Source organism: Pan paniscus, chromosome 1 (assembly GCF_029289425.2).
Source record: "Pan paniscus chromosome 1, NHGRI_mPanPan1-v2.0_pri, whole genome shotgun sequence".
NCBI classification, from domain to species: Eukaryota; Metazoa; Chordata; class Mammalia; order Primates; family Hominidae; genus Pan; species Pan paniscus.
In genome coordinates this window covers 181,961,544-181,985,892 of record NC_073249.2, presented here as the reverse complement: position 1 = coordinate 181,985,892, position 24,349 = coordinate 181,961,544, and the positions used below count along the sequence as shown (strand labels likewise).

Sequence of the window (24,349 nt, the reverse complement as noted above, 5' to 3'; positions counted from 1 at the left end):
TTTCCACCCAGAACTAGAGAAGCTAATACTTCAGGTCCTGGCACCAGAGAAGCTCCTTCCAATAGCTAATGTTCACTTGCAAACTCCCCACTCTGTCCAAAAAAAAGCACTGAAGTCATCTGAGATTAGTTCACATAGAATATATTTCATTCTTTAAAAAATAAAACTTTCATCATAGCTAACATGTATGTATACTACAAAAATAGACATTTTCATATAAATAATGGATGTGGTAGGAGGTGGGCAGGGATATGGAGAGCCTGCCCAGGAGTCACCAGACGGAAGGGTGCTGGAGGGTCCCTCAGGCTTGGTCAGCTGGGCAGGCAGTGGTGTGGGGTGGGAAGGGGGACAGGGCTGCACTGCAGCCCCAAGTGCCAGCTTTCACTCTCAAGTGACACAGATACAGGCTCACACAGGCCTGGATGTGCAAATCGGTGGCTGTTCTGTATGGATATCAGGGAGGCCCATGACAGCTGGGTCAGGAGAGGGGATGCAGCAGCAGCAGGGCCCCCAGGGGTCCATCCTGCGTCTAACACCAGACCCAGTGCTTCCCAGTCACCCCACACGCCCCACACATGGTCTCTGTGCTTCAGCTGCTCTTTCACCCAGTGGCTGGACCTGGTCCCCTGGAACTGGGGTTGCCAGAGCTAGTGGCAGCAGGGGACCAAGGGGGCTCATCAGGGGCTGGATGGATGTAGGCACCAGGCAGGGGGGGTGGGTGGATGGCCACGGTCATGGAGGTAGTCACTCTGGCAAAGCTCTGGGGCAGGGAGGAGGATGCCCCCCACCTAAGCCCGCCTCCCTGTGGAGCTGGTGGACTCAGGACCTCTGGGCTTTCCTTGTACATCTGTATCACCTGTGGGGAGACACCAGCCCCAGTAAGCCCACGGGCCCCTGGGGCTTCCGTCCCCTTCAGCATCTCGCTGGGGATTACCATGGCTGTTGGGAAGCTGGGGCCCTTGTTGGTCTCCAGCAGGATATGAGAGCTGGCAGGCGACAGGATGTTGAGGCCTGGGGCAAACCCTGCACCTTGCTCTGGATCCTAAAAGTCTAAGGTGGGTCCCATGAAGAAGCCAGGAGGGCTGAGGGGCAGGAACATGGTGTCTGGGGAAAGGAGGAGGCTGCCACCTTCAGCTGGTGGCACCTGTTGGGGAGGTACCTATCTGTGGGCCACAGGGCTCTGTCCCTTCCCTTGCCTCTCCCTACCCCGTCCCTTGGGCTGGGAGTAGAGGGATGGTGCCGAGGGTGTGGTCACCTGTGGCGGCGGGCCCAGGATGGACAGCAGCACAGGCAGCAGCACGAGTCCATGGAGGAGGCCCAGGAGCGTGAGCACTGTCAGCGCCGCAAAGAAGTACCTAGGGGTGGGGGGTGGGGGGAGTCAGCCCAGGCCTGTCCTGAGCCCTGCCTCCCTGCCCCAAGCCCTCCCTACCTTACAATGAAGTCAAAGTGGGAACCAGCAAGCATGAGCAGACCCAGCAATGTGGAGATGGCCCCATCGGTCACGGGGGCAAATGTGTGCTCAAGGGCATGGGCGGCCCGCAGGTTCCGGCTGCCCTGGGTGGTCAGGAAGCCCTAGGAAAACAGAGTGGTCCTGGAGCTGCTCCTCTGCCAGTCATGGCCAGCTCAGCCATGTCCCGAGCTGTATCTGTCTTCAGAGCTCAACGATACCTTGGCCCACCAAAGGCTGGGTGAACTAAGTTCATGGGAACTGTACAGGGAGCATGCGTGAGTCCTTTTAGGTAACACTGTATGGATGGGTTTGGTGAGCTTAGACACAGAGACACGTAGAAAATAGGGTACAGCCTGGGTGACAGAGTGAGACCCTGTCTCTTAAAACAAACAAGGCCGGGCACGGTGGCTCATGCCTGTAATCCCAGCACTTTGGGAGGCCGAGGTGGGTGGATCACCTGAGGTTGGGAGTTCGAGACCAGCCTGGGAAACATGGCAAAACCCTGTCTCTATAACAAATACAAAAATTAGCTGGGTGTGGTTGTGTGTGCCTGTAGTCTCAGCTACTTGGGAGGCTGAGGTGGGAGGATCGCTTGGCCCAGGAGGTGGAGGTTGCAGTGAACCGAGATTGCACTGCTACACTCCAGCCTGGGCGACAGAGTGAGACCCTGTTTCAAACAAACAAACAAACAAACAAACAAACAAAAATAGGTTGGGCAAACTACAGCCTGTCACTTGTTTTGTAAATGAAATTTTGTTGAAACAGCCATACCCATTGGTTAATGTATTGTCTAGACAATTTTGTGCTTTGATGGCAGAGTTGCAGCAGAGACTCTATGGCCTACCAAGCCTGAAATAGTTATTATTTGGTCCTATAAATAGAAGAAGTTGGCCAACCACTAGTCCATCTAGAAGAGGGACATCAAAGTGATAACAGTTACTTCTCAGAGTAGCATTTCAGAGGATTTCTAATTCTTCTTTTGTACCTTTCTGCATGCTGGCTTTGTTTGTTTTCAAGGATCATATATTGTTTTTATAATCAGAATAATAATAGAGATATTTGGTGGGGGGAAGGGAAGGGAGCTGTTTGTGGAGTCTGGCTGGTCTGTGGGTCCCCCCTTTCCTCTGCCAGAGAATATGCAGCCCTGGGCGAGGCCCTCCTTGGTTCTGGCATCTCTGTATCTCTGGTATCTTTGTAGAACCCCTCCATTAAGCCCACATTGCCATCCCGCTACCATCCCATTTTTTTTTTTTGAGACAGGATCTTACTGTGTTGCCCAGGCTGCAGTGCAGTGGTGTAGTCATGGCTCACTGCAGCCTCAAACTCTGAGGTTCAAGTGATCCTCCCGCCTCAACCTCCCGAGTGGCTGAGACTACAGGCACGCACCACCATGCCCAGCTAATTATTTAAAAAAATTTTTTTTCTTTGAGACGGAGTCTTGCTCTGTTGCCCAGGTTGGAGTGCAGTGGCGCAATCTTGGCTTACTGCAGCCTCTGCCTCCCAGGTTGAAGCAATTCTCCTGCCTCAGCATCCTGAGTAGCTGGGATTACAGGCACCTGCCACTACGCCTGGCTAATTTTTGTATTTTTATTAGAGACGGGGTTTCACCATGTTGCCCAGGCTGGTCTTGAACTCCTGGCTCAAGCAATCCACCAGCTTTAGCCTCCCAAAGTGCTGGGATTACAGGTGTGAGTCACCATGCCTGGCCCATCCCACAATGGTTCACAGTAAAACCATTCAAAAGAATCATTGATTCCCATTTTCTCATCTTCCATTCTGTCTTTAACACATTCCAGACAGGATCTTGTCTACTCCTCTCTACTGAAATGGCTGCTTATTTATTTGTCTGCTTATTTACTGTCTATCTCTCTCTTCTTTTTTTTCTTTTTTTGAGATGGAGTTTTGCTCGGTCGCCCAGGCTGGAGTGCAGTGGCATGGTCTCGGCTCATGGCAACCTCCACCCTCCCGGGTTCAAGTGATTCTCCTGCCTCAGCCTTCCAAGTAGCTGGGATTACAGGCATGCACCCCCACACCCAGCTAATTTTCATATTTTTAGTAGAGATGGGGTTTCACCATGTCGGCCAGGCTGGTCTTGAACTCCTGACCTCAAGTGATGTGCCCACCTTGGCTTCCCAAAGTGCTGGGATTACAGGCGTAAGCCACCTCACCCAGCCCTTATTGTCTGTCTCTATCCCTAGAATATAAGTTCCTTGGAGGTAAAAAACTGTATTGCTATTATATCCCGTATTCTTTTTTATTTTTATTTTCCAAATTCTTTTTTGAGATTGAATCTTGCTCTTTTGCCCAGGCTGGAGTACAGTGATGTGATCTCAGCTCACTGTAACTTCTGCCTCCTGGGTTCAAGTAATTCTCCTGCCTCAGCCTCCTGAGTAGCTGGGATTACAGGCATGCGCCACCACGCCCAGCTAATTTTTGTATTTTCAGTAGAGACGGGATTTTGCAATGTTGGCCAGGCTGGTCTTGAACTCCTGACTTCAGGGGATCCGCCTGCCTTGGCCTCCCAAAATGCCCCAGCATCATCCCAATTACAGGCATGAGCCATTGTGCCCAGCCCAAATTCTTTTTTTTTTTTTTTTTTTTTTTTGAGACGGAGAGTTTCACTCTTGTTGCCCAGGCTGGAGTGCAATGGCACGATCTCAGCTCACTGCAACCTTCGCCTCCCAGGTTCAAGCAATTCTGCCTCAGCCTCCAAAGTAGCTGGGATTACTGGCATGTGCCACCACGCCTGGCTAATTTTTTGTATTTTTAGTAAAGACAGGGTTTCACCATGTTGGCCAGGCTGGTTTCGAACTCCTGACCTCAGGTGATCCACCTGCCTCGGCCTCCCAAAGTGCTGGGATTACAGGAATGAGCTACCACATCCACCCAGCCCAAATTCTTAAATAGTACCTAGCACATAGTAGGGGCTTGAACAATATGTGTTGAATACTGAATCAGCTGATTGGTCCCTCCCCGGGGTGCCCGTGCTCACCAGAGCCACGTGGACTGTGAACTCAACGCCAATGCCTACAGAGGCCACAAGGATCACCACGGGGATGGCGCTCAGCTTGATGCCCAGGAAACCCATGATACCAAAGAGTTCCACCGTCATCATCGCCAGGACCAGCACCTGAGGGAGACAGGGCTCACAGAGGGCTCCTGGCAGGAGGGATGACAGGCTGGGCAGGGCAGGGTGGGGTGTCTCTGTCCCCACTCCTGCAAGCACTCACTATGAGGCCAGCCGTCCAGGGGTTGAGGAGCAGCAGAGCACAGACGAGGAAAGTGCACACCAGCAGGATGCAGACGGCCAGCAGGAAGCAGCGCCGCAGGCCCAGATACTGTTCCCAGAAGAGGAAGGGGGAGCCGCTGGGGTAGGCGTGCACCCCAGCCTGGCCGGCCTCTGCGCATGCTGCCCGGGCCCCCTCGATGGCCTCCACAAAGTCTGCAGTCTTCTGGAGGCCACGCAGCAGGAAGGGGAACTGGGCAAACTCCAAGGGCTGAGCTGGCGGGACTGTGGAGGGGAGGGGAAGGGAGAAGAGGGAGAGGGACAGGGCGGTGAGCACGGGGCAGAGTGGGCAGGGCCTCAGGCTCAGGGCTTGTGTGGGCGAGGCTGAGGCTCTTGCCGAGCTCCCCCCAAGACTCACTGCGAAGGTTCTCCCCCGTGGTGTCGTATTTGTCGTGCAGCCATTCAGGAGGTGGGGGGTAGAAGTTGGCCTGTGAGGCTGCCAGACCCAGGGGGTCACTGCTCACCCACACGGTCAGCCCCATGTAGAAGAGCTCGGGTGGAATCAGTCCCTCTCTGTCCACCAGCTTCCTTGTGGTCAGCTGCAGAGGCAGAGAGGGCTGAAGGCCTGGGCCTAGGAGGCCTGCAGCCCCTGTACTAGTGGACCCCTCCAGCCCTCTCCCAACCTGGCTGAAATCCAGAGGCTCCTGGGCGTCTCCAGTCTGGATGAGCAGCTTGTAGGCCAGGGCCCCATCCTCAGAGCCATTGCGGTACGAGTGGCGGGTGATGCGCCCAGAAGCCCAGTCCTGGTCAAAGGCAGCCTGGATTCCTGGGGGAGACCAGGATAGGGTTCTATTAGCTGGCGGCCCCAGGGCGTTTCTCCCTGCAGCACCCCTCCCTGCCCGTCTCCTCGCCTCTCACCCTGTAGCCAGTTGCGGTAATAGTGCAGCCAGGTGCGGGGTGCCTGGGTGGCCGGTGGGGGCAGCACCGCCTTGAGGGAACTGAAGCGCTGGTGCAGATCAAAGAGGGCGCGTTGGGAGTGGGCGTAGTCAAAGCCACCCTGGGTCACCAGGGCCACCTCGTACAGGGAGAAGTACCTGAGCTGGGCGCTCAGGAAGGCATGCTCCTTGGTGCCCCGAGGCACCACATCCGTCAGGGCCAGGCCGTCTTGCACCAAGGTGGCTCCGTAGAGGCTCAGGCCCAGAAGAGCGCCAAAGAGCACCAGCACGATGGCCTGCGGGATGTAGCAACTAAGCTGGAGACCCCAGGGCTGCCCCCAGCCCCTCAGGCGGTGGACTAAGCCCTCTCTGCCCTTCTGGGCCCAGAGATGCTAAGTCTCTGCCCTGCTCTGCCCAGTCTTACCTTGGCATGTGACTGGAGCAGCAAGGGGGCAAACTGATAGCGGGCGAAATGGGCAAGATTCCAGCGGGCACAGGGCAGGGACTTGCAGGCTGCCTTCTGCCTTGTCTCCTCCTCCTGGCCTAGAAGGTCCCGTGTGGACCCTCCAGGGCTGAAGAGCTCAGAGCCCAGTGGGTCAGAAGGTGGGGGCACCAGGTGGGCTTGGGGAGGCAGGATGGTGACCACATGCTGGCTGCTGGCTTCACAGTGGGTAAAGGCTTGAACTGTGGCAGTGAGGTGGGCAATGCCCACTGGTACTGTCCCATCCCCCAGCTCCTGGGGCAGGATCTGAATCACCTGAGCAGAGCAGGGACTGGAAGAGGTAGAGAGTGGATGACAGGTCTGTGCCTTGAAATGCTGGTGAGGGGACAGGCTGGCGTGGGTCACGGGAGGAAGGGGCTGGGGCGCAGGCAGTACCTGGAGAAGCAGCAGAGCACATCAAGGCGCTGGCAGTGGCGCCGCCGTAGGTCCAGGCTGAGGATGGCTGGGAAGACAAGCATCACGGCTACAAAGGTGCAGCCAACCACTATGGCCGCCTGGGGGACGGACAGGAGGGGCATGAAGGCTGGATGAAGCTTGGCCTCAGCCCCACACCCACCCTGAGCCGCCCCGTGTGAGAGGCCTCACCTGTAGGGAGAAGGCTCGCAGCGCAGGGATGGGAACGAGGGCAGCCATGAGGAAGGCGGCCATGTTGTTGATGGATGTGAGTACGACACTGGTGCCCGTGCGCTGCAGACACTCGCCCATGCGCTCCTGCCAGGACAGAGTGGGGACCTGCCCTCAGGTCACAAGGGAGGGGCCGTGTCAAAGTGGAGTGAAGGGGAGGCTCAGGAACTTGGGGTGCAGAGGTGGGGCAGTCATAACACAGCGGCTAGCATTTATTGGGTACCATGTACGTATGATGGGCTGTTCTAAGCATTCAACTTGAGTTACCTCACTGATCCAAACAACAACCCTTAGGACACAGCACTATTATTTCCCCTGTTTACAGATGGGGACAAGAGGCACCGAGGTTCATTAGCAGCCCAAGGTCACTTGAACCAAGAGGCTCTTAACCAGTAAGCTGAGCTGCCTCAGATGAGCCCTGGGGGACAAGGCCCCACCTGGAGAGGGGTGCCAGGCAGAGCCTCTGTGAAGGCATGCGCCAGCAGGAATACGTCATCCACGCCGATTCCCAGAGCCAAGAAGGGCAGCACCTGGAGGGGCAGAGGAGCGGGCAGCTGAGGACCCGTGAAGCCTGGTGACTGGCACTGAGTCTGCCCTGCAGTCCTGGCATACCTGGGTAGTGGCAGCATTGAAGGTGATGCCGAGCAGGGCACAGAGCCCAAGGCCTGAGGCCACCGCCAGGGCCACCAGCAGTACCCCGGCAAGGCCCACGGAACCCTGGGACTGGGCGCAGTCCCACCGCAGCATGGTCACACAGGCATAGGCCAGCTGTGGGGAGAAAGGGCAGTCTCAGACAGGGGCTCCCAGGGTGGGCACTGGTTGGAGGTGGGGTGGGGGCAAGGTGCCAGGTGCAAGACCCACCATGAGCAGATAGCCTCCCACCACACGGGCAGCACTGACTTCAGAGAACGCATGTAGGATGTCATCCAGGGTGGTGGAGGAGAAGGCGTGGATCTGCTGGGAAGCATTCTCAGGCAGGGCCTCCTGGGCCAGCTGGAGAAACAGGGTGGATAGGAGGGGGCAGGAGGAGGGAGTGGCCTCAGGGCACCCCCCTTGTCCTTGTCCATACCGACCTGCACAAAGCGCCGCTGCCAGGCTTGTAGCACTGTGCTGGCCTGCTCCTCACTCCAGCCAATGTCATGTGTCTGATAGTCACCCCGGAAATGCTCGTACAGCTGGCGGGGACTCATCAGCAAGAAGGTGCTCTGCAGGGCCTCTGCCCTGGTGGGGGTGTGGGAGAACCAGGGGTCAGAGCTGGCCCAAACACCTGGTGAGGGATGTGAAGGGCCTTTTGCCAGAGCTACCTGGCATTACAGTATGGGTTCTCATGAACAGAGTCCCCTCACCAACTCCCAGAGGAGACCCTACCTCAGCAGCTCTCCTTGGGGGTCTCTGGCCATGCCTCCCAGCAGCAATTCCTCCTGCCAGTGCATGAATTTGTGGGAGAAGCCATGGCAGCCCCCACTCAGCTCGTGAGCCACATTGGGAGCCTGGAGGGGAACAGGAGGGGTTAATGCTCAAGGCCCTGGCCGTGGATAACTGAGTGTCCCTGGGCTTCCACCTCCAGGAACCACGCTGCCATGAAGCTCAGTAGGCCTGGAGTGTAGGTAACTATTCTGAGCCTCTTGACTGCTCTGCAGGAGTGAACAGCTAGTATCCCGCAGACAGGAAGCCCCAAGGGGAAGTAGAGGCCTGGAAGTAGGCTTCTGGGAGGAGCTGGTGTAACTGGCGGATTCTGAAAAAAGTACCACATTTGCAGGGCCATAAAGAAACCTGGGAAACCAGGTATGATATTCATGCTTTCCTGCTGTGTTCTTAGTTTCCCTGTATTAGTCTATTTTGATAAAAAGTCCAGCCTTGGCCAGGCGCAGTGGCTCACGCCTGTAATCCCAGCACTTTGGGAGGCTAATAAAAATTAGCCGGGCATGGTGGTGGGCACCTGTAATCCCAGCTACTCAGGAGGCTAAGGCAGGAGAATTGCTTGAGCCGAGGTTGCAGTGAGCCAAGATCGAACTACTGCACTCCAGCCTGGGTGACAGAGTGAGACTCAAAAAAAAAAAAAAAAAGAAGTCCAGCCTTATCTAGGCTTAGAAAAGGAAAAAGGGATTCATATACCACTTGAGGGCTCCGTAGAATAACTGAATGGGAATGGAACATTGGGGGCCTGGCACTGTGGGAGCAGGGTAATAATGGCCAGGAAGTGGGGGGTCAGGGCACAGAGCAGTCAGCTCCCCCAGAACACAGGAGTATGAGGAAGGGAAAGGGAAGGAAAACAGCCTTTCCCTGGCAGACCTGGTTGGAACCCACCTGACTGCTGTGATGGTTGGGGGCACTAGGTGGGCAGTGGAGGTCATCAGGGTGCAGACAGGGCCGCCCCACATAGGCCTGGCCCACCTGTGCCTTGTCTAGCAGCTCCCGGAAGCCCTCAAGGGAGGCAAAGGGACCCAGCTCCTCCAGCAGCTGCTCTGGATCCAGGTTGGTCCACTGGATATCCGGGCGGCCGCTGAGGGAAAAGCCTATAGTTGGTGAGGGTCAGGGACGAAAACCCAGGCTCCAAACTGCTGCTGGGGCCCCATGCTGTACCCCACCCTCCTCTTATCTGCCGATTTGTCCTTCCATATGGAGGGTGTGCAAGCCTCAGCTTCTCAGAACTGCCAGGCTGCATGGGCCCACCAGGGTGCTACAGTGAGCTGTAGAAGAGTACAAGGGGCTGAGACGAATATCGGGGCAGGGTTACCTAATACATAGAAAGGGGCCAGAAAGGCCCCACTGAGTTCCTTACCAAGCTGTGTGCTTGGTTCTAATATACAACCAGCAGGCACATGCCTGTAGCAGGTTTTCTTTCTGGCCTGGGCAATGGCTTAGCAAACACCTAGGTAATTTCCCCCAGCAAAGCCTCTTTGTGGGGATCTTTTTCTCCTTTGCTCAGATCTTACAGATCTTTGTGTTTAGTTTTGTGTAAATAAGTCAGGTCTTCCTTCCTTGAGAGGGAAGGAGAAGGAGGATGTGGAGAGAGCCCTGGGGAAGCCCATGCTCTCTGTTCCTGGCCTGGGAGGTAATTAGGACCTTGGTAAGGTTTTGATCATCCTCATTCCCCAGACCCCTCCTTTCTGCTGGGAGAGTCCCCAGCGGGAGATGAAGCAGGGCCCCAGGAGTGGCACTCACGGCAGGTAGGCGGAGCCCCCTTGGAGTTTGGCTCCCTCCCAGAAGCAGTCGAGGGGGGTGAGGATCACGCATGGAAACAGCTTCTCAATCATCTGCCAGGGATACCCCGGGCCATGTCAGTCCTGCCCCACAACCTTTGTAGGATGCCCTCTGCAATCCCCCTCCTTACTTTTAAGGGGGCAGATTGCAGGCTGTGGGGCTTGCTCGGTCTCTGAGTCCTCCCACGCTACAGAAAAAGTTCTGCCTCTACTCCCTCTCAGGACACTTACCCGCTCAATCATTCCATTTTCAATAAGGGGAACTCCTGACTTGTAGCAGATTTTGTTCAAATCCCAGGACCTGCAATAGCCAGGGGCATAGGAGATCAGCAGAAGAGGGGGATTCCCACTCCAGAACCCCCACAGCACACCTCGCCCCCAGCTGCTCAGGGGCTCAGCCAGACTCACTTCCCATAGAGTGATACTTGGACTTTACTGGCAGTGAGGGCTGCCTGGAGGTGGAGGCCAAGTGCTTCGGGTGTGAGGATGTTCTCTCCCTCCTGGCGTGCGGTCTGTAGCAGCATCTGAGAGGTGTATGCAGCCTCCTCCCCCAGCTTCTCCTTGGTGTAATGCAGCTCCTGGCTCACCCGGCTGCCCACTGCCAGAGCAAACAGAGAAAGCTGGGGGGAAAGGGCCTAGGCGGGTCAGAACTTGGGAAGGGGGCTTCTAACTCTGAGGCCTCCCCAGACAAGTGGGAGAGGTGCGGCAGAGAGGAGCCCCTGCCTTATCCCTGAGGGCCTGGTCATGGCCCAGGCCGACTCCCCAGGCTTCTGGGTCCTGGAGCTCTGCCAGGGAAGTGGAGAAGCCTCGGTTGTGTGGCTCTGCGGATTTCTTGTGTGGTCTAGGGCTTAAGCATGAACCAGGTTGGCTGGGTTTTGGGTGTAAACTTAAAAATGACAATCAGCATGAGCTGGCCGTGGGCTGTGGGGGTTGTAGAGGCATCTTGGTAAGGGAACCCTCGCTCAGTCCCTCTCTGTTCTGGTGGGGAGGACAAGGAGGGCCAATAGGGGCCAATAGGGAGGCTGCTGCTAGGAGGGTTTCCTAAAAGAACAGGTGTAGGGCTAGGGCTGGCTCTTAGTTCAGGTTGCTCTGGGCAGTGATTTATATCCACACACCTTTCTGCAAAGTGTCCTGGGGAGAGGGCAGGGATAGGAGTGTCTGATAATAATGGGTGATAATAATGGGCCCTGTGTTGGTGTGGGGGAGGGGGAGGATGGGACAGTCATTCAGTGTGCTGCTCCCACTCAGGCAGGAAGTGCATGGAATCAGCTCACAAACCCTGGCAGGGGTGAAATCAAAGTGGGCCAAGGGGAGGGAGGTGTCCAGATCCTTTTCACCGCCCTCACTGTCCAGACCACAGGGATTCCCGGCGCCAGGAATGCCATAGCGTCCTGGATCTTAGCGCCCCTCCAGTCCTCCGTTATGCTGGCCACAGGCTCCTGCTCTGTAACTGGGACCTGGGGGAGGTGGGGACATTGTGAGGGGCTATCACCTAACTATGATGTGGGGAAGAGTGAGGGCCAAATCTACCTCTGGAGGCTTTGCGGATTTGGTCTGATCTCAGACCCTGCGCTGTTTCCACCTGTCTGGGGGTCTCCTCCTGTTAGTCTTTGCTGCCTGCTGGGACCCACACGTACTGCTTCTCTGAGACTCAAGCCCCATCTGAGATCGTCATGTTTCCCAATCTCTTTTCCTTTTTTTTTTTTTTTTTTGAGACAGAGTCTTGCTCTATTGCCCAGGCTGGAGTGCAGTGGCCTGATCATAGCTCACTATAGCTTTGACTTCCTGGGCTCAGGTGATCCTCCCACCTCAGCCTCCCAAGTGGCTGGGACCACAGGCACCCGCCACCATGCCTGGCTAATTTTTAAATTTTTTGTAGAGACGAGGTCTCATCACTATGTTGCCCAAGCTGGTCTTTTTTGTGGCTCACTGCAACGTCTGCCTCCCGGGTTCAAGCGATTCTCCTGCCTCAGCCTTCCGAGTAGCTGGGATTACAAGCACCTGCCACCATGGCCAGCTAATTTTTTGCATTTTTAGTACAGGCGGGGTTTCACGGCCTCCCAAAGTGCTGGGATTACAGGAGTGAGCCACCGCGCCCGGCCCTAAGTTGGTCTTAAACTCCTGGGCTCAAGCGATCCTCCCACCCCAGCCTCCTAAAGTGCTGGGATTACAGGTGTGAGTCACTGCACCTGGCCCTCCAATCTCTTTTTCAAACCCATGTAATCTTCTCACTCACTCACAAAAGCCCCAAATCCTTGGTAGCCCCCAACACATACTTACCCATATGCTCACATGTCCCCTCGTGCCCCAAAAGTCACATTCCTGGCCTTCACCTCATGAAAACAGTCTTCCTGTCCTGCTCCCCACACTGCCAGTTCCTTCCCTGACTTTTTTTTTTTTTTTTTTTGAGACTGAGTTTCGCTCTTATTGCCCATGCTGGAGTGCAATGGTGCAATCTCGGCTCACTGCAACCTCTGCCTCCCGGGTTCAAGCGATTCTCCTGCCTCAGCCTCCCGAGTAGTTGGGATTACAGGTGCCTGCCACTACGCCTGGCTAATTTTTATATTATTAGTAGTAGAGATGGGGTTTCACCCTGTTTGCCAGGCTGATCTTGAACTCCTGACCTCAGGTGATCTGCCAGCCTCGGCCTCACAAAGTGCTGGGATTACAGGTGTGAGCCACCGTGCCCAGCCTCTCCTTCGCCGACTCTCCCCTACTCCCCACTCTTTTGCCAGGCCTGTACTGCAGTGTTTATTTCACCAAGATTAGGCCGAAGGCTGCCGCATGGAGGGGAAGAAGAGGACAGAGATAAGCTCTCCATAGTAAGTGGGTTTGCTGAGAGGAAGGAGGCATGGGAGGAGGAAGGAACCCAGAGAGATCTGATAAGAAAGCAAGAGAAAGAAACACGGATAATTTAAAATGGAGCATCAAAGAGAATAAAGACTCCTCAGGGGAGAAAATGGGGCAGAGAAAAAGATAAACCTTAGTTGACAAAGATAGATATGGACAGGTGAACTGGGATTCATTGTGGTGCAGGAAGGAAGAGACGCTAATGCTTAGTCTGTGCCTTGGGCTCATTAGTTATTCTCTCTGGGTCTCCAGCTCCTCATCTGTCAAACAGAAACAGTGACTACCTTGGTAGAATTAGAATAAATGCAGGCAAAGTACTTAGGAAATTGCATGGCACACAGTAGGTACAGATGTGGAGTTATTTTTCAATAGTTGCTGGTAGAGAAATGAAGTGACAGAAAAATGAGAAGGAACTGAAGGAAAGACTGCAGGTGACAGGGGAGGAAATAGGACAGAGGAGGGAGAATATCAAGATTGATACATGAAAAAACAACTTGTCTCTTTTTTTTGAGACGGTCTCGCTTTGTCACCCAGGCTGGAGTGCAGTGGTGCGATCACAGCTCACCGCAGCCTTGACCTCCCGGCTCAAGCAATCCTCTCAAGTAGCTGGAACTACAGGTGTGTGCCACCATGCCCAGTTAATGTTTGTATTTTTTGTAGAGACAGGGTCTCCCTATGTTGCCCAGGCTGGTCTCGAACTCCTGGGCTCAAGTGATCCTCCCACCTCAGCCTCTGAAAGTGCTGGGATTACAGGCGTGAGTCACTGTGCTCGGCCAAACTTTTATGTCTTTACCAACGGGAAAATATAACTGGTTAACCAATATGGAAAAAGACTCTACCTTATAAATAATCATGTAAATGCAAATACAAACATCAATAAGTTACTATCTAACAATTTAGCAAAAAATTTAAAATTGATGGCACTCGTTGCTGGTTTACAAGAGTACACTCTAACCCACCATGAGAGTGTAATATGGTACACTCTTCGGGGGAAAGCAACATTGCAATATATATGCTCCATAATCTTTGGTCCAGAAGTTTCACGTGTAAAGGCCTATATACTATTGTAGGGCCTTAAGCTTTCTCTAGGTGAAATGGGAGTCATGGTAGATTTTGGGCAGAGGGGATCTGACGTTTTCATCACCTAACAATGTATTTTTGTGAATACACTATTGTGAGTTGTGAATGATGAGGTGCCCACGAGAAGAAGTCAGGAAAGGTGTCCTGGACCAGGTGTGCGCAGGGAACTGTCAAAGACTCCGTGTTTCAGTACTGCTAAGAGTGAGCCAGGGAGGAGCCAGCGGCAATGCTGGAGAAGCAATCAAGTCCAATTATGGAGGGCCTAGAGTGTGTGCTATGGAGTTTATATTTGATTTTACAGAATCTGGTGGAAATCGGTGGAAGGGCACTAAGAAGGGGACTGACTTGGCCAGATGGAGATTGGCCACAGGGTGGTGCTGTGGAGGCAGATTTGAAGGTGAGGCTGTCAGCACCTTCCTCCTTTCTAACAGACCCTGATTTCCGTGGCCGTCATCGGAAAGGCCCAGTGATTAGGGACAGCTGGGCTCCTCCCCAGCATCAGGAGGTGAAACTTGATTAGTTTAAGAAGCCAATCAGTAATTCCATTGCCTTTGCCAAGTGAAGGATTTCGGCATAGGATGCTACATAGTTCTTGCCAAAGAGAGCAAATGAGAAGTTGGCTGGGAGGCTACTAATACATTTTTCCTCACTTTTTAAAAGAGATGCAAGATCAGGCATGGTGGCTCATGCCTGTAATCCCAGCACTTCAGGAGGCCAAGGCAGGAGGATCGCTTGAGACCAGGAGTTCAAGACCAGCCTGGGGGCCGGCCAGGCGCGATGGCTCATACCTGCAATCCCAGCACTTTGGGAGGCTGAGGTGGGCGGATCACGAAGTCAAGAGGTTGAGACTAGCTTGGCCAACGTGATGAAACCCTGTCTTTACTAAAAATACAAAAATTAGCCAGGCGTGGTGCGCACCTGTAATCCCAGCTACTGAGGAGGCTGAGGCAGAAGAATCGCTTGAACCCAGGAGGCGGAGGTTGCAGTGAGCTGAGATCAATCCACTGCACTCCAGCCTGGGCTAGAGAGCAAGACTCTGTCTCGGGGGATGGAAAAGAAAAAGAAAAAAGGAAAAAAGATCAGCCTGGGCAACATAGTGGGACTGCGTCTCTACAAACAAACAAACAAACAAACAAACAAATTAGCTGTGCATGGTGGCATGTGCCTGTAGTCCCAGATACTATAGAGAAAGAGGCAGGAGTACTGTGTGAGCCTAGGAGTTCCAGGCTGCAGTGAGCTGTGATTGTGTCACTGCACTCCAGCCTGGGTGAAAGAGTGAGACCCTGTCTCTATAAAACAAAACAAAAACAAAAAGAAATGCAAGACAAGAATGATTTCTTTTTCCTGACACTGCAGCAGCCACTTTGAGATAAGTCTGAGGACAAAAGTCCAGCATGTTGAAGATGGCAGAGGAGAAAGATAGAAAGAAACTGGGTCCTTGCTAATGTCCTTGGGCTGCCGAATTAACTGAATTAACCAGGCTTCCTGTTACAGAGAATAATAAATCAATCTTCTTTCTTCCTTCTTCCCTTCTTCCTTTCCTTTTTTTCTCTTTTCATGTGGCTAAAAGCATTCTATTATTTAATTTAATTTATTTATTTATATATTTTTTTGAGACAGAGTCTTGCTGTTACCCAGGCTGGAGTGCAATGGCACGATCTCAGCTCACTGCAACCTCCGCCTCCTGGGTTCAAGTGATCTCCTGCCTCAGCCTCCCGAGTAGCTGCGATTACAGGTACATGCCATCATGCGTGGCCAAATTTTGTATTTTTAGTAGAGACAAGGTTTTGCCATGTTGGCCAGGCTGGTCTCGAACTCCTGACCTCAGGTGATCCACCCTACCCTGGACTCCCAAAATGCTGGGATTACAGGTGTGAGCCACTATGCCTGGCCTTATTTTATTTTTTAATTTTTTAGAAATAGAGACGGGGTTTTGCCATGTTGCCCAGGCTGGTCTTGAATTCCTGGGCTCAGTCAAGCCTCCCACCTTGGCCTCCCAAAATGCTAGGATTACAAGCATGAGCCACCAGGCCTGGCCTAAAAGCATTCTAAATGATACAATCAGAAGTGTATTGCCAGAGATAGAACAAGGCCTCAACTAGAGCAGTGACCACAAGGTAGAAAGGATGGGTTTGTGCCGGGCCCGGTGGCTCAAGCCTGTAATCCCAGCACTTTGGGAGGCCGAGGCGGGCGGATCACGAGGTCAGGAGATCGACACCATCCTGGCTAACATGGTGGAACCCCGTCTCTACTAAAAAAAATACAAAAAAGTTAGCTGGGCGTGGTGGCGGGTGCCTGTAGTCCCAGCTACTCAGAAGGCTGAGGCAGGAGAATGGCGTGAACCCGGGAGATGGAGCTTGCAGTGAGCTAAGATCGCACCACTGCACTCCAGTGTGGGCAAAACACATCAAGACTCCGTCTCAAAAAAAAAAAAAAAAAAAAGAAAGGATGGGTTTGTTATGAGAGAGGTTAAGAAGCAAGGATTTAATAGTTTAGTAAACAATTGGGTGAACAAGAACTGAGGCTGACTCCTAAGGTTTTAGCTTTAGGTATTTAAGTGGATGGTGATTCTACCAACTGATATAAGGCCATCCTCTGTCTTCTACATGGAATGGCAGCTCTTGTTGCGCAGGCTGGAGTACAAAGGCACGATCTCGGCTCACTGCAAACTGCCTCCCGGGTTCAAGCGATTCTCCTGCCACAGCCTCCCCAGTAGCTGGGATTACAGGCATGCACCACCACGCCTGGCTAATTTTGTATTTGGAGTTGAGACAGTGTTTCACCATGTTGGTCAGGCTGGTCTCAAACTCTTGACCTCAAGTGATCCACCCGCTTCGGCCTCCCAAAGTGCTAGGATTACAGGCGTGAGCCACCGTGCCAGGCCTTTGTAATTTTCATTTTAGAGAACAATCTGCCTCTGAACGCTTGACTTTACAGTTGGCCAGGAAAGACAAACAAGTGAAATTCCAAGTCTCACTGAGGCAAAGTTAAGGAGGACCCTGAACTCTGGTCTGGAACACTGTGATAGCCAATGTTCGGTTTCTTCCTCGGCTTAATCTTTCTTTTTCTTTTCTTTCTTTTCTTTTTTTTTTTTTTTTTTTTGAGTCTCGCTCTGTCGCCAGGCTGGAGTGCAGTGGCACGATCTTGGCCCACTGCAACCTCTGCCTCCTGGGCTCAAGCGATTCTCCTGCCTCAGCCTCTGGAGTAGCTGGGACTACAGGTGCGAACCACCGCACTTGGCTAATTTTTGTATTTTTAGTAGAGATGGAGTTTCACCACGTTAGCCAGGCTAGCCAGGCTGGTGTTGAACTCCTGACCTCAGGAGATCCACCTACTTCGGCCTCCCGAAGTGCTGGGATTACAAGCGTGAGCCACTGCACCCTGCCTTCTTACACTTTTTCTTTGAGACTGGGTCTCACAGTGAGACTCCATCTCTATGAAAAAAAAGATTGGCCTAGCGTCTGGCTCAGGCCTGTAATCCCAGCACTTTGGGAGGCCAAGGCGGGCGGATCACAAGGTCAGGAGATCAAGGCCAGCATGGCCAACATGGTGACACCCTGTTTCTACTAAAAATACAAAAAAATTAGCCGGGCATGGTGGCGCATGCCTATAGTGTCAGCTACTCTGGAGAATCGCTTGAACCCAGGAGGCGGAGGTTGCAGTGAGCCAAGATTGCGTCACTGCACTACAGCCTGGGCAACAGAGCAAGACTTACTCTCAAAAAAAAAAAAAAAAAAAAAACAGAAAGAAAGAAAAAAAAAGATTTTTACCTCACCCCCAGCCAATATAGGACAAGAGTGATACTCTGAAATAAAGGAAAAAAGCCTAGGAATTGGCTACCATCCTCTTATAAAACCCTCCCCCAAACAACAGCAAAAAACTGCTGGGGTCTAGCGTATCCTATGCTGGAGTATAGGAGAGAGGATGAGGAAACATGGAGGCTCAAGCAGTGTTTAGATGGGGAAAATGTGGGGAATGGAGAGGGAGGAAGGGAAGGGAGACTGCCTCTGTTGGGGCAGGAAATCCAAGAGTCATCTGGGACCACCCAGGCAGCAGTGGTGTGGGTGGGGATATGTGTATGTGCGTGTATGCACATCTGTGTCCTGGGGCTGGGGGCAGGCAGGCAGAGCGAGACATCTGCTCTGGACCCCAGGGCTGGCCTAGAGTGTATATGGATGTGAGAGTCTGCAGGGCTGGGGGTAGGTAGAGTGGGGATGGCATGTGGGAGCCCAACAGGCAGGCAAGCTCTGAGAAACATCTGCTGTGGATCCTAGGACTTGCCAGTATTTGAAATAACTCGAGGGTGTGAGACTCCAACCTGGGTTCTGCCTTTGGGTATGGGCCAGGGCTGAGGGAGTCTACAAAATGCAAATTTCCCAGGGAAAAACAGACTGGAGTTTGACTCCTATCAAAGGGCTGCCATATGAAACCAGCCCTCAGGAAAGAAGGGGGTCATGCTGAAATTTTTTTTTTTTTTGAGATGGAATCTCCCTCTGCTGCCCAGGCTGGAGTGCAGTGCAGCGATCTTGGCTCACTGCAACCTCCGCCTCCCAGGTTCAAGCAATTCTCCTGCCTCCGCTTCCCAAGTAGCTGGGACTACAGGCGCCCGCCACCACGCCTGGCTAATTTTTGTATTTTTAGTAGAGATGGGGTTTTATTATGTTGGCCAGGTTGGTCTTGAACTCCTGACCTTTGATCCGCCCGCCTCGGCCTCCCAAAGTGCTGGGATTACAGGCGTGAGCCACCGTGCCTGGCCTGCTGAAATTATTAATAAGAAATCATTCTGGCCAGGCACGGTGGCTCACACCTGTAATCCCAGCACTTTGGGAGGCTGAGGTGGGCGGATTACTTGAAGCCAGGAGTTCGAGACCAGCCTGGCCAACATGGTGAAACCTGGTCTCTACTAATAATACAAAAATTAGCCGGGCATGGTGTTGCCCACCTGTAATCTCAGCTACTTCGGAGGCTGAGGCAGGAAAATCGTTTGAACCTGGGAGGCAGAGGTTGCAGTGAGACGAGATCAAGCCACTAAACTCCAGCTTGGATGAGACAGAGTAAGACTCTGTCTCAAAAAAAAAAAAACAAAAAAACCAAAAACCCAAAAATTTTCAGGGCGTGGTGGCTTATGCCTGTAGTCCCAGCTACTTAGGTGGCTGAGGCACAAGAATCACTTGACCCTGGGAGGTGGAGGTTGCACTGAGCTGAGATCACACCAGTGCACTCCAGCCTGGGTGACAGAGCGAGATTCTGTCTCCAAAACAAAACAAAACAAAAATTAGCTGGGTGTGGTGGCGCACGCCTGTAATCCCAGCTACTTGGGAGGCTGAGGTGGGAAGACCTGAGCCCTGGAGGTCTAGGCTGTCTCTACTAAAAATACAAAAATTAGCCGGGTGTGGTGGTGGGCACCTGTAATCCCAGCTACTTGGAGGCTGAGGCATGAGAATCACTTGAACCCAGGAAGTGAGGTTGTAGTGATCCAGGATCGCACCACTGCACTCCAGCCTGGGTGACAGAGAAAGACTCCGTCTCAAACAAACAAACAAAAAAACAACTCCCCCCCCAAAAAAAACCCCAAGAAAACCATTCTTCTTTTATGCTTCCTTAAGAAAGTGAGGATTTGATTCCATCTGACCCTGGCTATTGCCTCAAAGTGTGGATTCTGTATTGCTTTTCCATTAAATGGGCCTGGGTGCCTGAGTCCTCTCCCTGGAGGCTTGGCCAGATTATTTACTCAGTTTCCCCAGCCTTCTAGTTCTAACTTTTCTGATTCTGCTGGTCAGAAGTGATTTCTCCCTGCCCTATCTTATACAACATAATCACAGGATGCTCTGTATTGTATTTTAGTTATTCCAGCACATATTTTACTTTCTTTGCTACTGAAAGATGAATCTTGTTTTAGCTGCCTTTGTAAAACCCTGATGCATTGTCAAAGACACACATAGAAAGTTAACAATAAATGCTAAATAAACACGTACAAAATCATCGACAAATATTCTATACACCCAATTCACAAGGTCTAACATCTGCAGATGTCCATTTATGGTTGTGGGAGGGAACGGTGTTCCTAGATGCCCAGGTGTAGGACTCTGGCCAGCAGGTGACCCTCCAGCCCCAGGGCCAGGCCTGCTAGAGCTCAGTAGCCAGCTCCTCACCCCGTTCTTGTCTTGGGCTCACCATACCTGAGCAGCTATGGCCAGTGTCCACAACTTACCTTCTACCCAGAGCTGTTCCAAGTTTGTCTCAATAATGGCCATGCGGAGACCTAATGCCAGGGCCCCAAAGGCCAACAGTCCCAGAAAGAGCACTTTGCCACAGTGTCTCTGGATCCCGCATCCCAGAGAGAAGAGCAGGCCCTGGAAGTAAGCACGAAGCCAGAGTGGAGCCTTCAGGCTCCCAGCTAGGATCTGGGATGGAAAGAGAAGGGTCAGCCAGGCATCACTGCAACAATGCATGAAATCCTTCCCTTCTCACCCTGTATATCTGCTGCCCAGCCCTCGCTTCTTGATTTCTGGATGTGGGACAGGGAGCACCAACACAGACACAGGCCCAGACTTGGAAGATGTAACACCCACCACCCCCAGCACACACCTGAGGAAGGCATAGGCCTATTTTCCTTTCTTTTCTTTTTGTTTTCTCTTTTTTTTTTTTTTTTTTTTTTGAGATGCAATCTCGCTCTGTTGCCCTTGCTGGAGTGCAGTGGTGTGATCTCGGCTGACTGCAACCTCCGCCTCCCAGGTTCAAGAGATTCTCCTGCCTCAGCCTCCCGAGTAGTTGGGGCTACAGGCGCCCACCACCACGCCCTGCTAATTTTTTATTTTTAGTAGAGACAGAGTTTCCCCATGTTGGCCTGGCTGGTCTCGAACTCCTGACCTCAGGTAATCTGCCTGCCTCAGCCTCCCAGTGTTGGGATTACAGGCGTGAGTCACCGCGCCCGGCCGGCATAGGCCCATTTTCTGAGAGCAGGATACATATGTACACACACCTGTCGTCGGGTGGACACAGAGGTGAACCCACAGACATTCATTCTCACTGGCCAGACGATGAGGAGACACAGGCACAGACACACCGACACACACGCACAACTTGCTTGCGGTGCTAGCTCTCACTTGCCTTCAGACATCTAATGACACTCGGCACTTCAAGACATCACAAACCTTGCAGAGGCCCGAGTGACAGACCTGGCTCCGCTCTTCCTTCTTCTAGCTCCCCCTCTACTCACCTGGGGTGCTGCGGTTCGAGCTGGGGGTGTGTAACTCGGGGGCAGCTCTCTGAGGGGCGGCGATCGAGTCATGCTGGCGGGGATGGGGGGCGCGGGCGCCCCCAACCCGCGTTATCTGGGCGCTCCCATAGGCTAGCCCGGTCTCCCGGTACCGCTGGGCCCCGCGTAGGGATTCAGTGGGGCCGCCAAGGCACGGGCGTGGGAGAGACTGTGGGGTGTGGGTGTTAAAGCGGCTGGGAGGGAGGAGTGCAGGGAGCTGCGGGTCCGGGGCGCGGCGCCGGTATTCACCCGCTCCGTGGGCCGTGGGCCGCGGCGGCTGGAGGAGGAATGGGTCCCGCGCGCAGGCGGAATTGCTGGCCCGAGACGCACAGCAGGGCTCGAGGTGGCGACTGCAGTCCCCGGGAGGCGGCTGGAGCTCCAGAAAAGGGAGCTGGCCGGGGCGACGCCCTCCCATTGGCTGAGGGGCCCGCAAATTACCCTAGCCGCGCGGCCCGGCCCGCTGCTAGGTAACGGCGCCGCAGGGGGCGGGGCGGGAGACCACCCAGGCTGGGCCACCCCGCGCCTCCCTCCCGCCCTCGGGGCCCCAGGGAGGAGGAGGGAGGGGGATCCCGGAGAGGCGCAGCGCCGGCCAAGTGTAAGTCCAGAGGCTTACGCTGAGAAAGGGCATTTGCAGGCTCTGTTAGGGATACACTTTTTTTTTTTTTTTTTAAGACGGGGTCTCACTCTGTCACCCAGGCTGGAGTGCAGTGGCTCCATCTCGGCTTGCAGGCTCCGCCTTCCAGGCTCAAGCCATCCTCCCACCTCAGCCTCCCGAGTAGCTGGGATCACAGGCATGCACCCCCACGCCCGGCTTTTTGTATTTTTGGTAGAAAACGGGTTTCGCCATGTTGCCCCGGTTGGTCTCAGACTCCCGAGCTCAGGATATCCGCCCGCCTCAGCCTCCCAAAGTGTTGGGATGACAAGCGTGAGCCACCGCGCCCGGCCTAGAGCCACAATTTCTTTTTCTTTTCTTTTCTTTTTTTTTTTTTCAGGCTTAATTCACTTTATTTTTCTTGTATAAAAACCCTATGTTGTAGCCACAGCTGGAGCCTGGATCCTCTGCGCGGAGACTCTGGTGTGGGTCTTGACGAGGTGGTCAGTGAATTCCTGATAGGGAGACTTGGTGAATACAGTCTCCTTCCAGAGGTCGGGGGTCAGGTAGCAGTAGGTCTTAGAGATGGCATCAAAGTGGGTAGGGCCACACTTTCTTTCCGACCCAATCAAAGCCCAAGATTTCTTCTGTTCACTCTTCCCGGCTTCCATTCTTGCCCTCTTCAGTCCACTCTCTCCACTGAGACCAGAGTCATTTCTCTAACATGCAAATCTGATAGCTCCAAAGCACAAGGCCCACTTGGAGCACAGGGCCCTGTGTGATCTAGCTAAAGCCTTCTCTCCCATAGTTCCCTCACATCAGTGTTCCCTCGTTCCTGCCTTTGTACATGTTTTGGTCCTTTTGTCTTGGCAGATAATCTTCAAAAACTGAACTTGAATCACCCCCAAAACCCACTTTTTTTTTTTTTTTTTGAGGCAGGATCTCCCTCTGTTGCCCAGGTTGGAGTGCAGTGGTGCCTTCACAGCACACTGCAGCCTTGAGCTCCCAGTCTGAAGGGATCCTCCCACCTCAACCTCCCAAATGGCTGGGACTACAGGTGTGCACCACCACACCCAGCTAATTTTTGTAATTTTGTATAGACAGGGTTTCGCCATGTTGCCCAGGTTGGTCTCAAACTCCTGGGCTCAGGTCATCTGCCCACCTGGGCCTTCCAAAGTGCTGGAATTATAGGCGTGAGCCACTGTACCCAGCCTACCCCCTCTTTGAAACCTTCCTTGATTCATGTCTCTCTCCTGGCAGATAATTGCTTCTTTGTGCTCTGCATAACAACTCAATTTATATATGTATAATTGCATTTATGACACAAAAACTTATGTACTTGAAAGTCTGCCTTCTTCACCAGACAATAAATAGGTGCTTAATAATTGTTGAGTGAGTCACTAAGAGTTGCAGAATTCAGGGTGTAAAGGATTGGAAATAGGGAAGAATAGAGGCAATAGTCCCTCTATTAAACTTTCAACTATCCTATCTGAGTGTGCTGTTTCTATTGGGTTCCTGATTGATAAACCTCAAGTGGCAGAGTAGGGTAAAATCAATATTCTAATATGTAAAGTTTGGGAAAGAGAAAATGAATCTACAATAAGCTAATTTTTCTAACACAACTACTATTATCTCTGGCAAATTTCTTGGTCAGTTCTTCCAGACTTAAAAAAAAAATCATTCCATCATAAATATTTCATGTTACTACGTAGTTTTTGTAATCAATCATTTGGAGAATATCCTTAGGACAGATTCCCAGAAGTGGGTTGTTTGGGTCAAAGAGTATGAACATTTTTATGGCTCTTGATACACACTGCTCAACTGATTTTTTGAAAGCTTGTGCAAATTAACATCATCCCTAGAGCCTCAGTCCTGGGGAAGAGGAACATTTAGGTTGAGGGGGTGAACACCTAACAGGTTTGCCATTTCCATTTGTCCATTCACCCAGAAAAATGCCTATGGAGGAACTAATATATGTATGATGCTGTTGGCCAAACAGTAACTGCACATGAAAAGCAGCCTACCTGAATAGCACTTTCTTCTCCCTGTTATAGAGTGTGTCCTGCTGAGGATAAAGTGGCATGGTAGCTCATGCTTGTAATCCCAGCCCTTTGGGAGGCTGAGGCGGGAGGATTGCTTGAGGCCAGGAGTTCAAGCCCTGGCAACATAGTGAGACCCCATCTCTACAAAAAATAAAAAATTAGCTGGGTGTGGTGGCGCACACCTGTAGTCCCAGCTACTTGGGAGGCTGAGGCAGGAGAGTTGATAGAGGCTGCAGCGAGCTGTGATTGTGCCATTGCACTCCAGCCTGGGCGACAAAGTGAGACCCTGCCTCAAAAAACAATAATAATGATAACATAAAAAATTTAAGGTTAAAAAGAACTGTACCCCTAGCAAGTCTCTGAAATAGAAACAGCCTCTAACTTAGTCTGTATGGGCCCCTAGTTTGCTCTTGGGGCAATAGCTGAAGACAGGGAGTGGCCTGGACTCAGCACTGGTTGTCATCAGGAGTACAACTCCCGATGCTATGCTTTAAGTAGGTCTTAATCTCCTTCCTTTTTACCAGACTCTGCAAGACATAAGGTCCATGGATAAATAGATTTGTAACCACTTGGGCCTTGGGACTCTG

At 52.7% G+C, this 24,349-nt stretch overlaps 1 protein-coding gene across 2 annotated transcripts; it reads right to left on the bottom strand.

Moving 5' to 3' along the window:
- Positions 1–125: 125 nt before the first annotated feature.
- Positions 126–23,941, bottom strand: PTCH2 (patched 2). 2 transcript variants are annotated; one of them, XM_008965267.4, is made up of 22 exons: positions 21,090–23,933; positions 20,082–20,274; positions 10,349–10,538; positions 10,172–10,241; positions 9,903–9,994; positions 9,045–9,240; positions 8,106–8,227; positions 7,811–7,958; positions 7,599–7,730; positions 7,350–7,505; positions 7,175–7,267; positions 6,699–6,824; positions 6,489–6,607; positions 6,036–6,384; positions 5,595–5,907; positions 5,360–5,502; positions 5,095–5,275; positions 4,681–4,961; positions 4,443–4,580; positions 1,430–1,572; positions 1,256–1,355; positions 126–856 (listed from the first exon to the last, which is right to left on the bottom strand). In XM_008965267.4, the coding sequence occupies exons 1-22, from the start codon at positions 21,159–21,161 to the stop codon at positions 602–604; spliced, it is 3,612 nt and encodes a 1,203-aa protein (XP_008963515.1). In that variant the 5' UTR covers positions 21,162–23,933; the 3' UTR covers positions 126–601. The 2 variants fall into 2 exon arrangements, with proteins under 2 accessions (XP_008963515.1, XP_034819474.1); XM_034963583.3 differs by having other exon boundaries at positions 646–856; positions 1,435–1,572; positions 21,090–23,941.
- Positions 23,942–24,349: the final 408 nt, after the last annotated feature.

Coding starts and splice junctions, on each gene's coding strand:
- PTCH2 (XM_008965267.4), bottom strand. CDS start 21,161: ATGACTCGATCGCCGCCCCTCAGAGAGCTGCCCCCGAGTTACACACCC. Junction 4,581..4,680: donor CCTGGACGGCTGGCCTCATA/GTGAGTGCTTGC, acceptor TGTCTCCCTCAG/GTGCTGGTCCTGGCGATGAT. Junction 1,573..4,442: donor TCACAGTCCACGTGGCTCTG/GTGAGCACGGGC, acceptor CTGTTTTCCTAG/GGCTTCCTGACCACCCAGGG.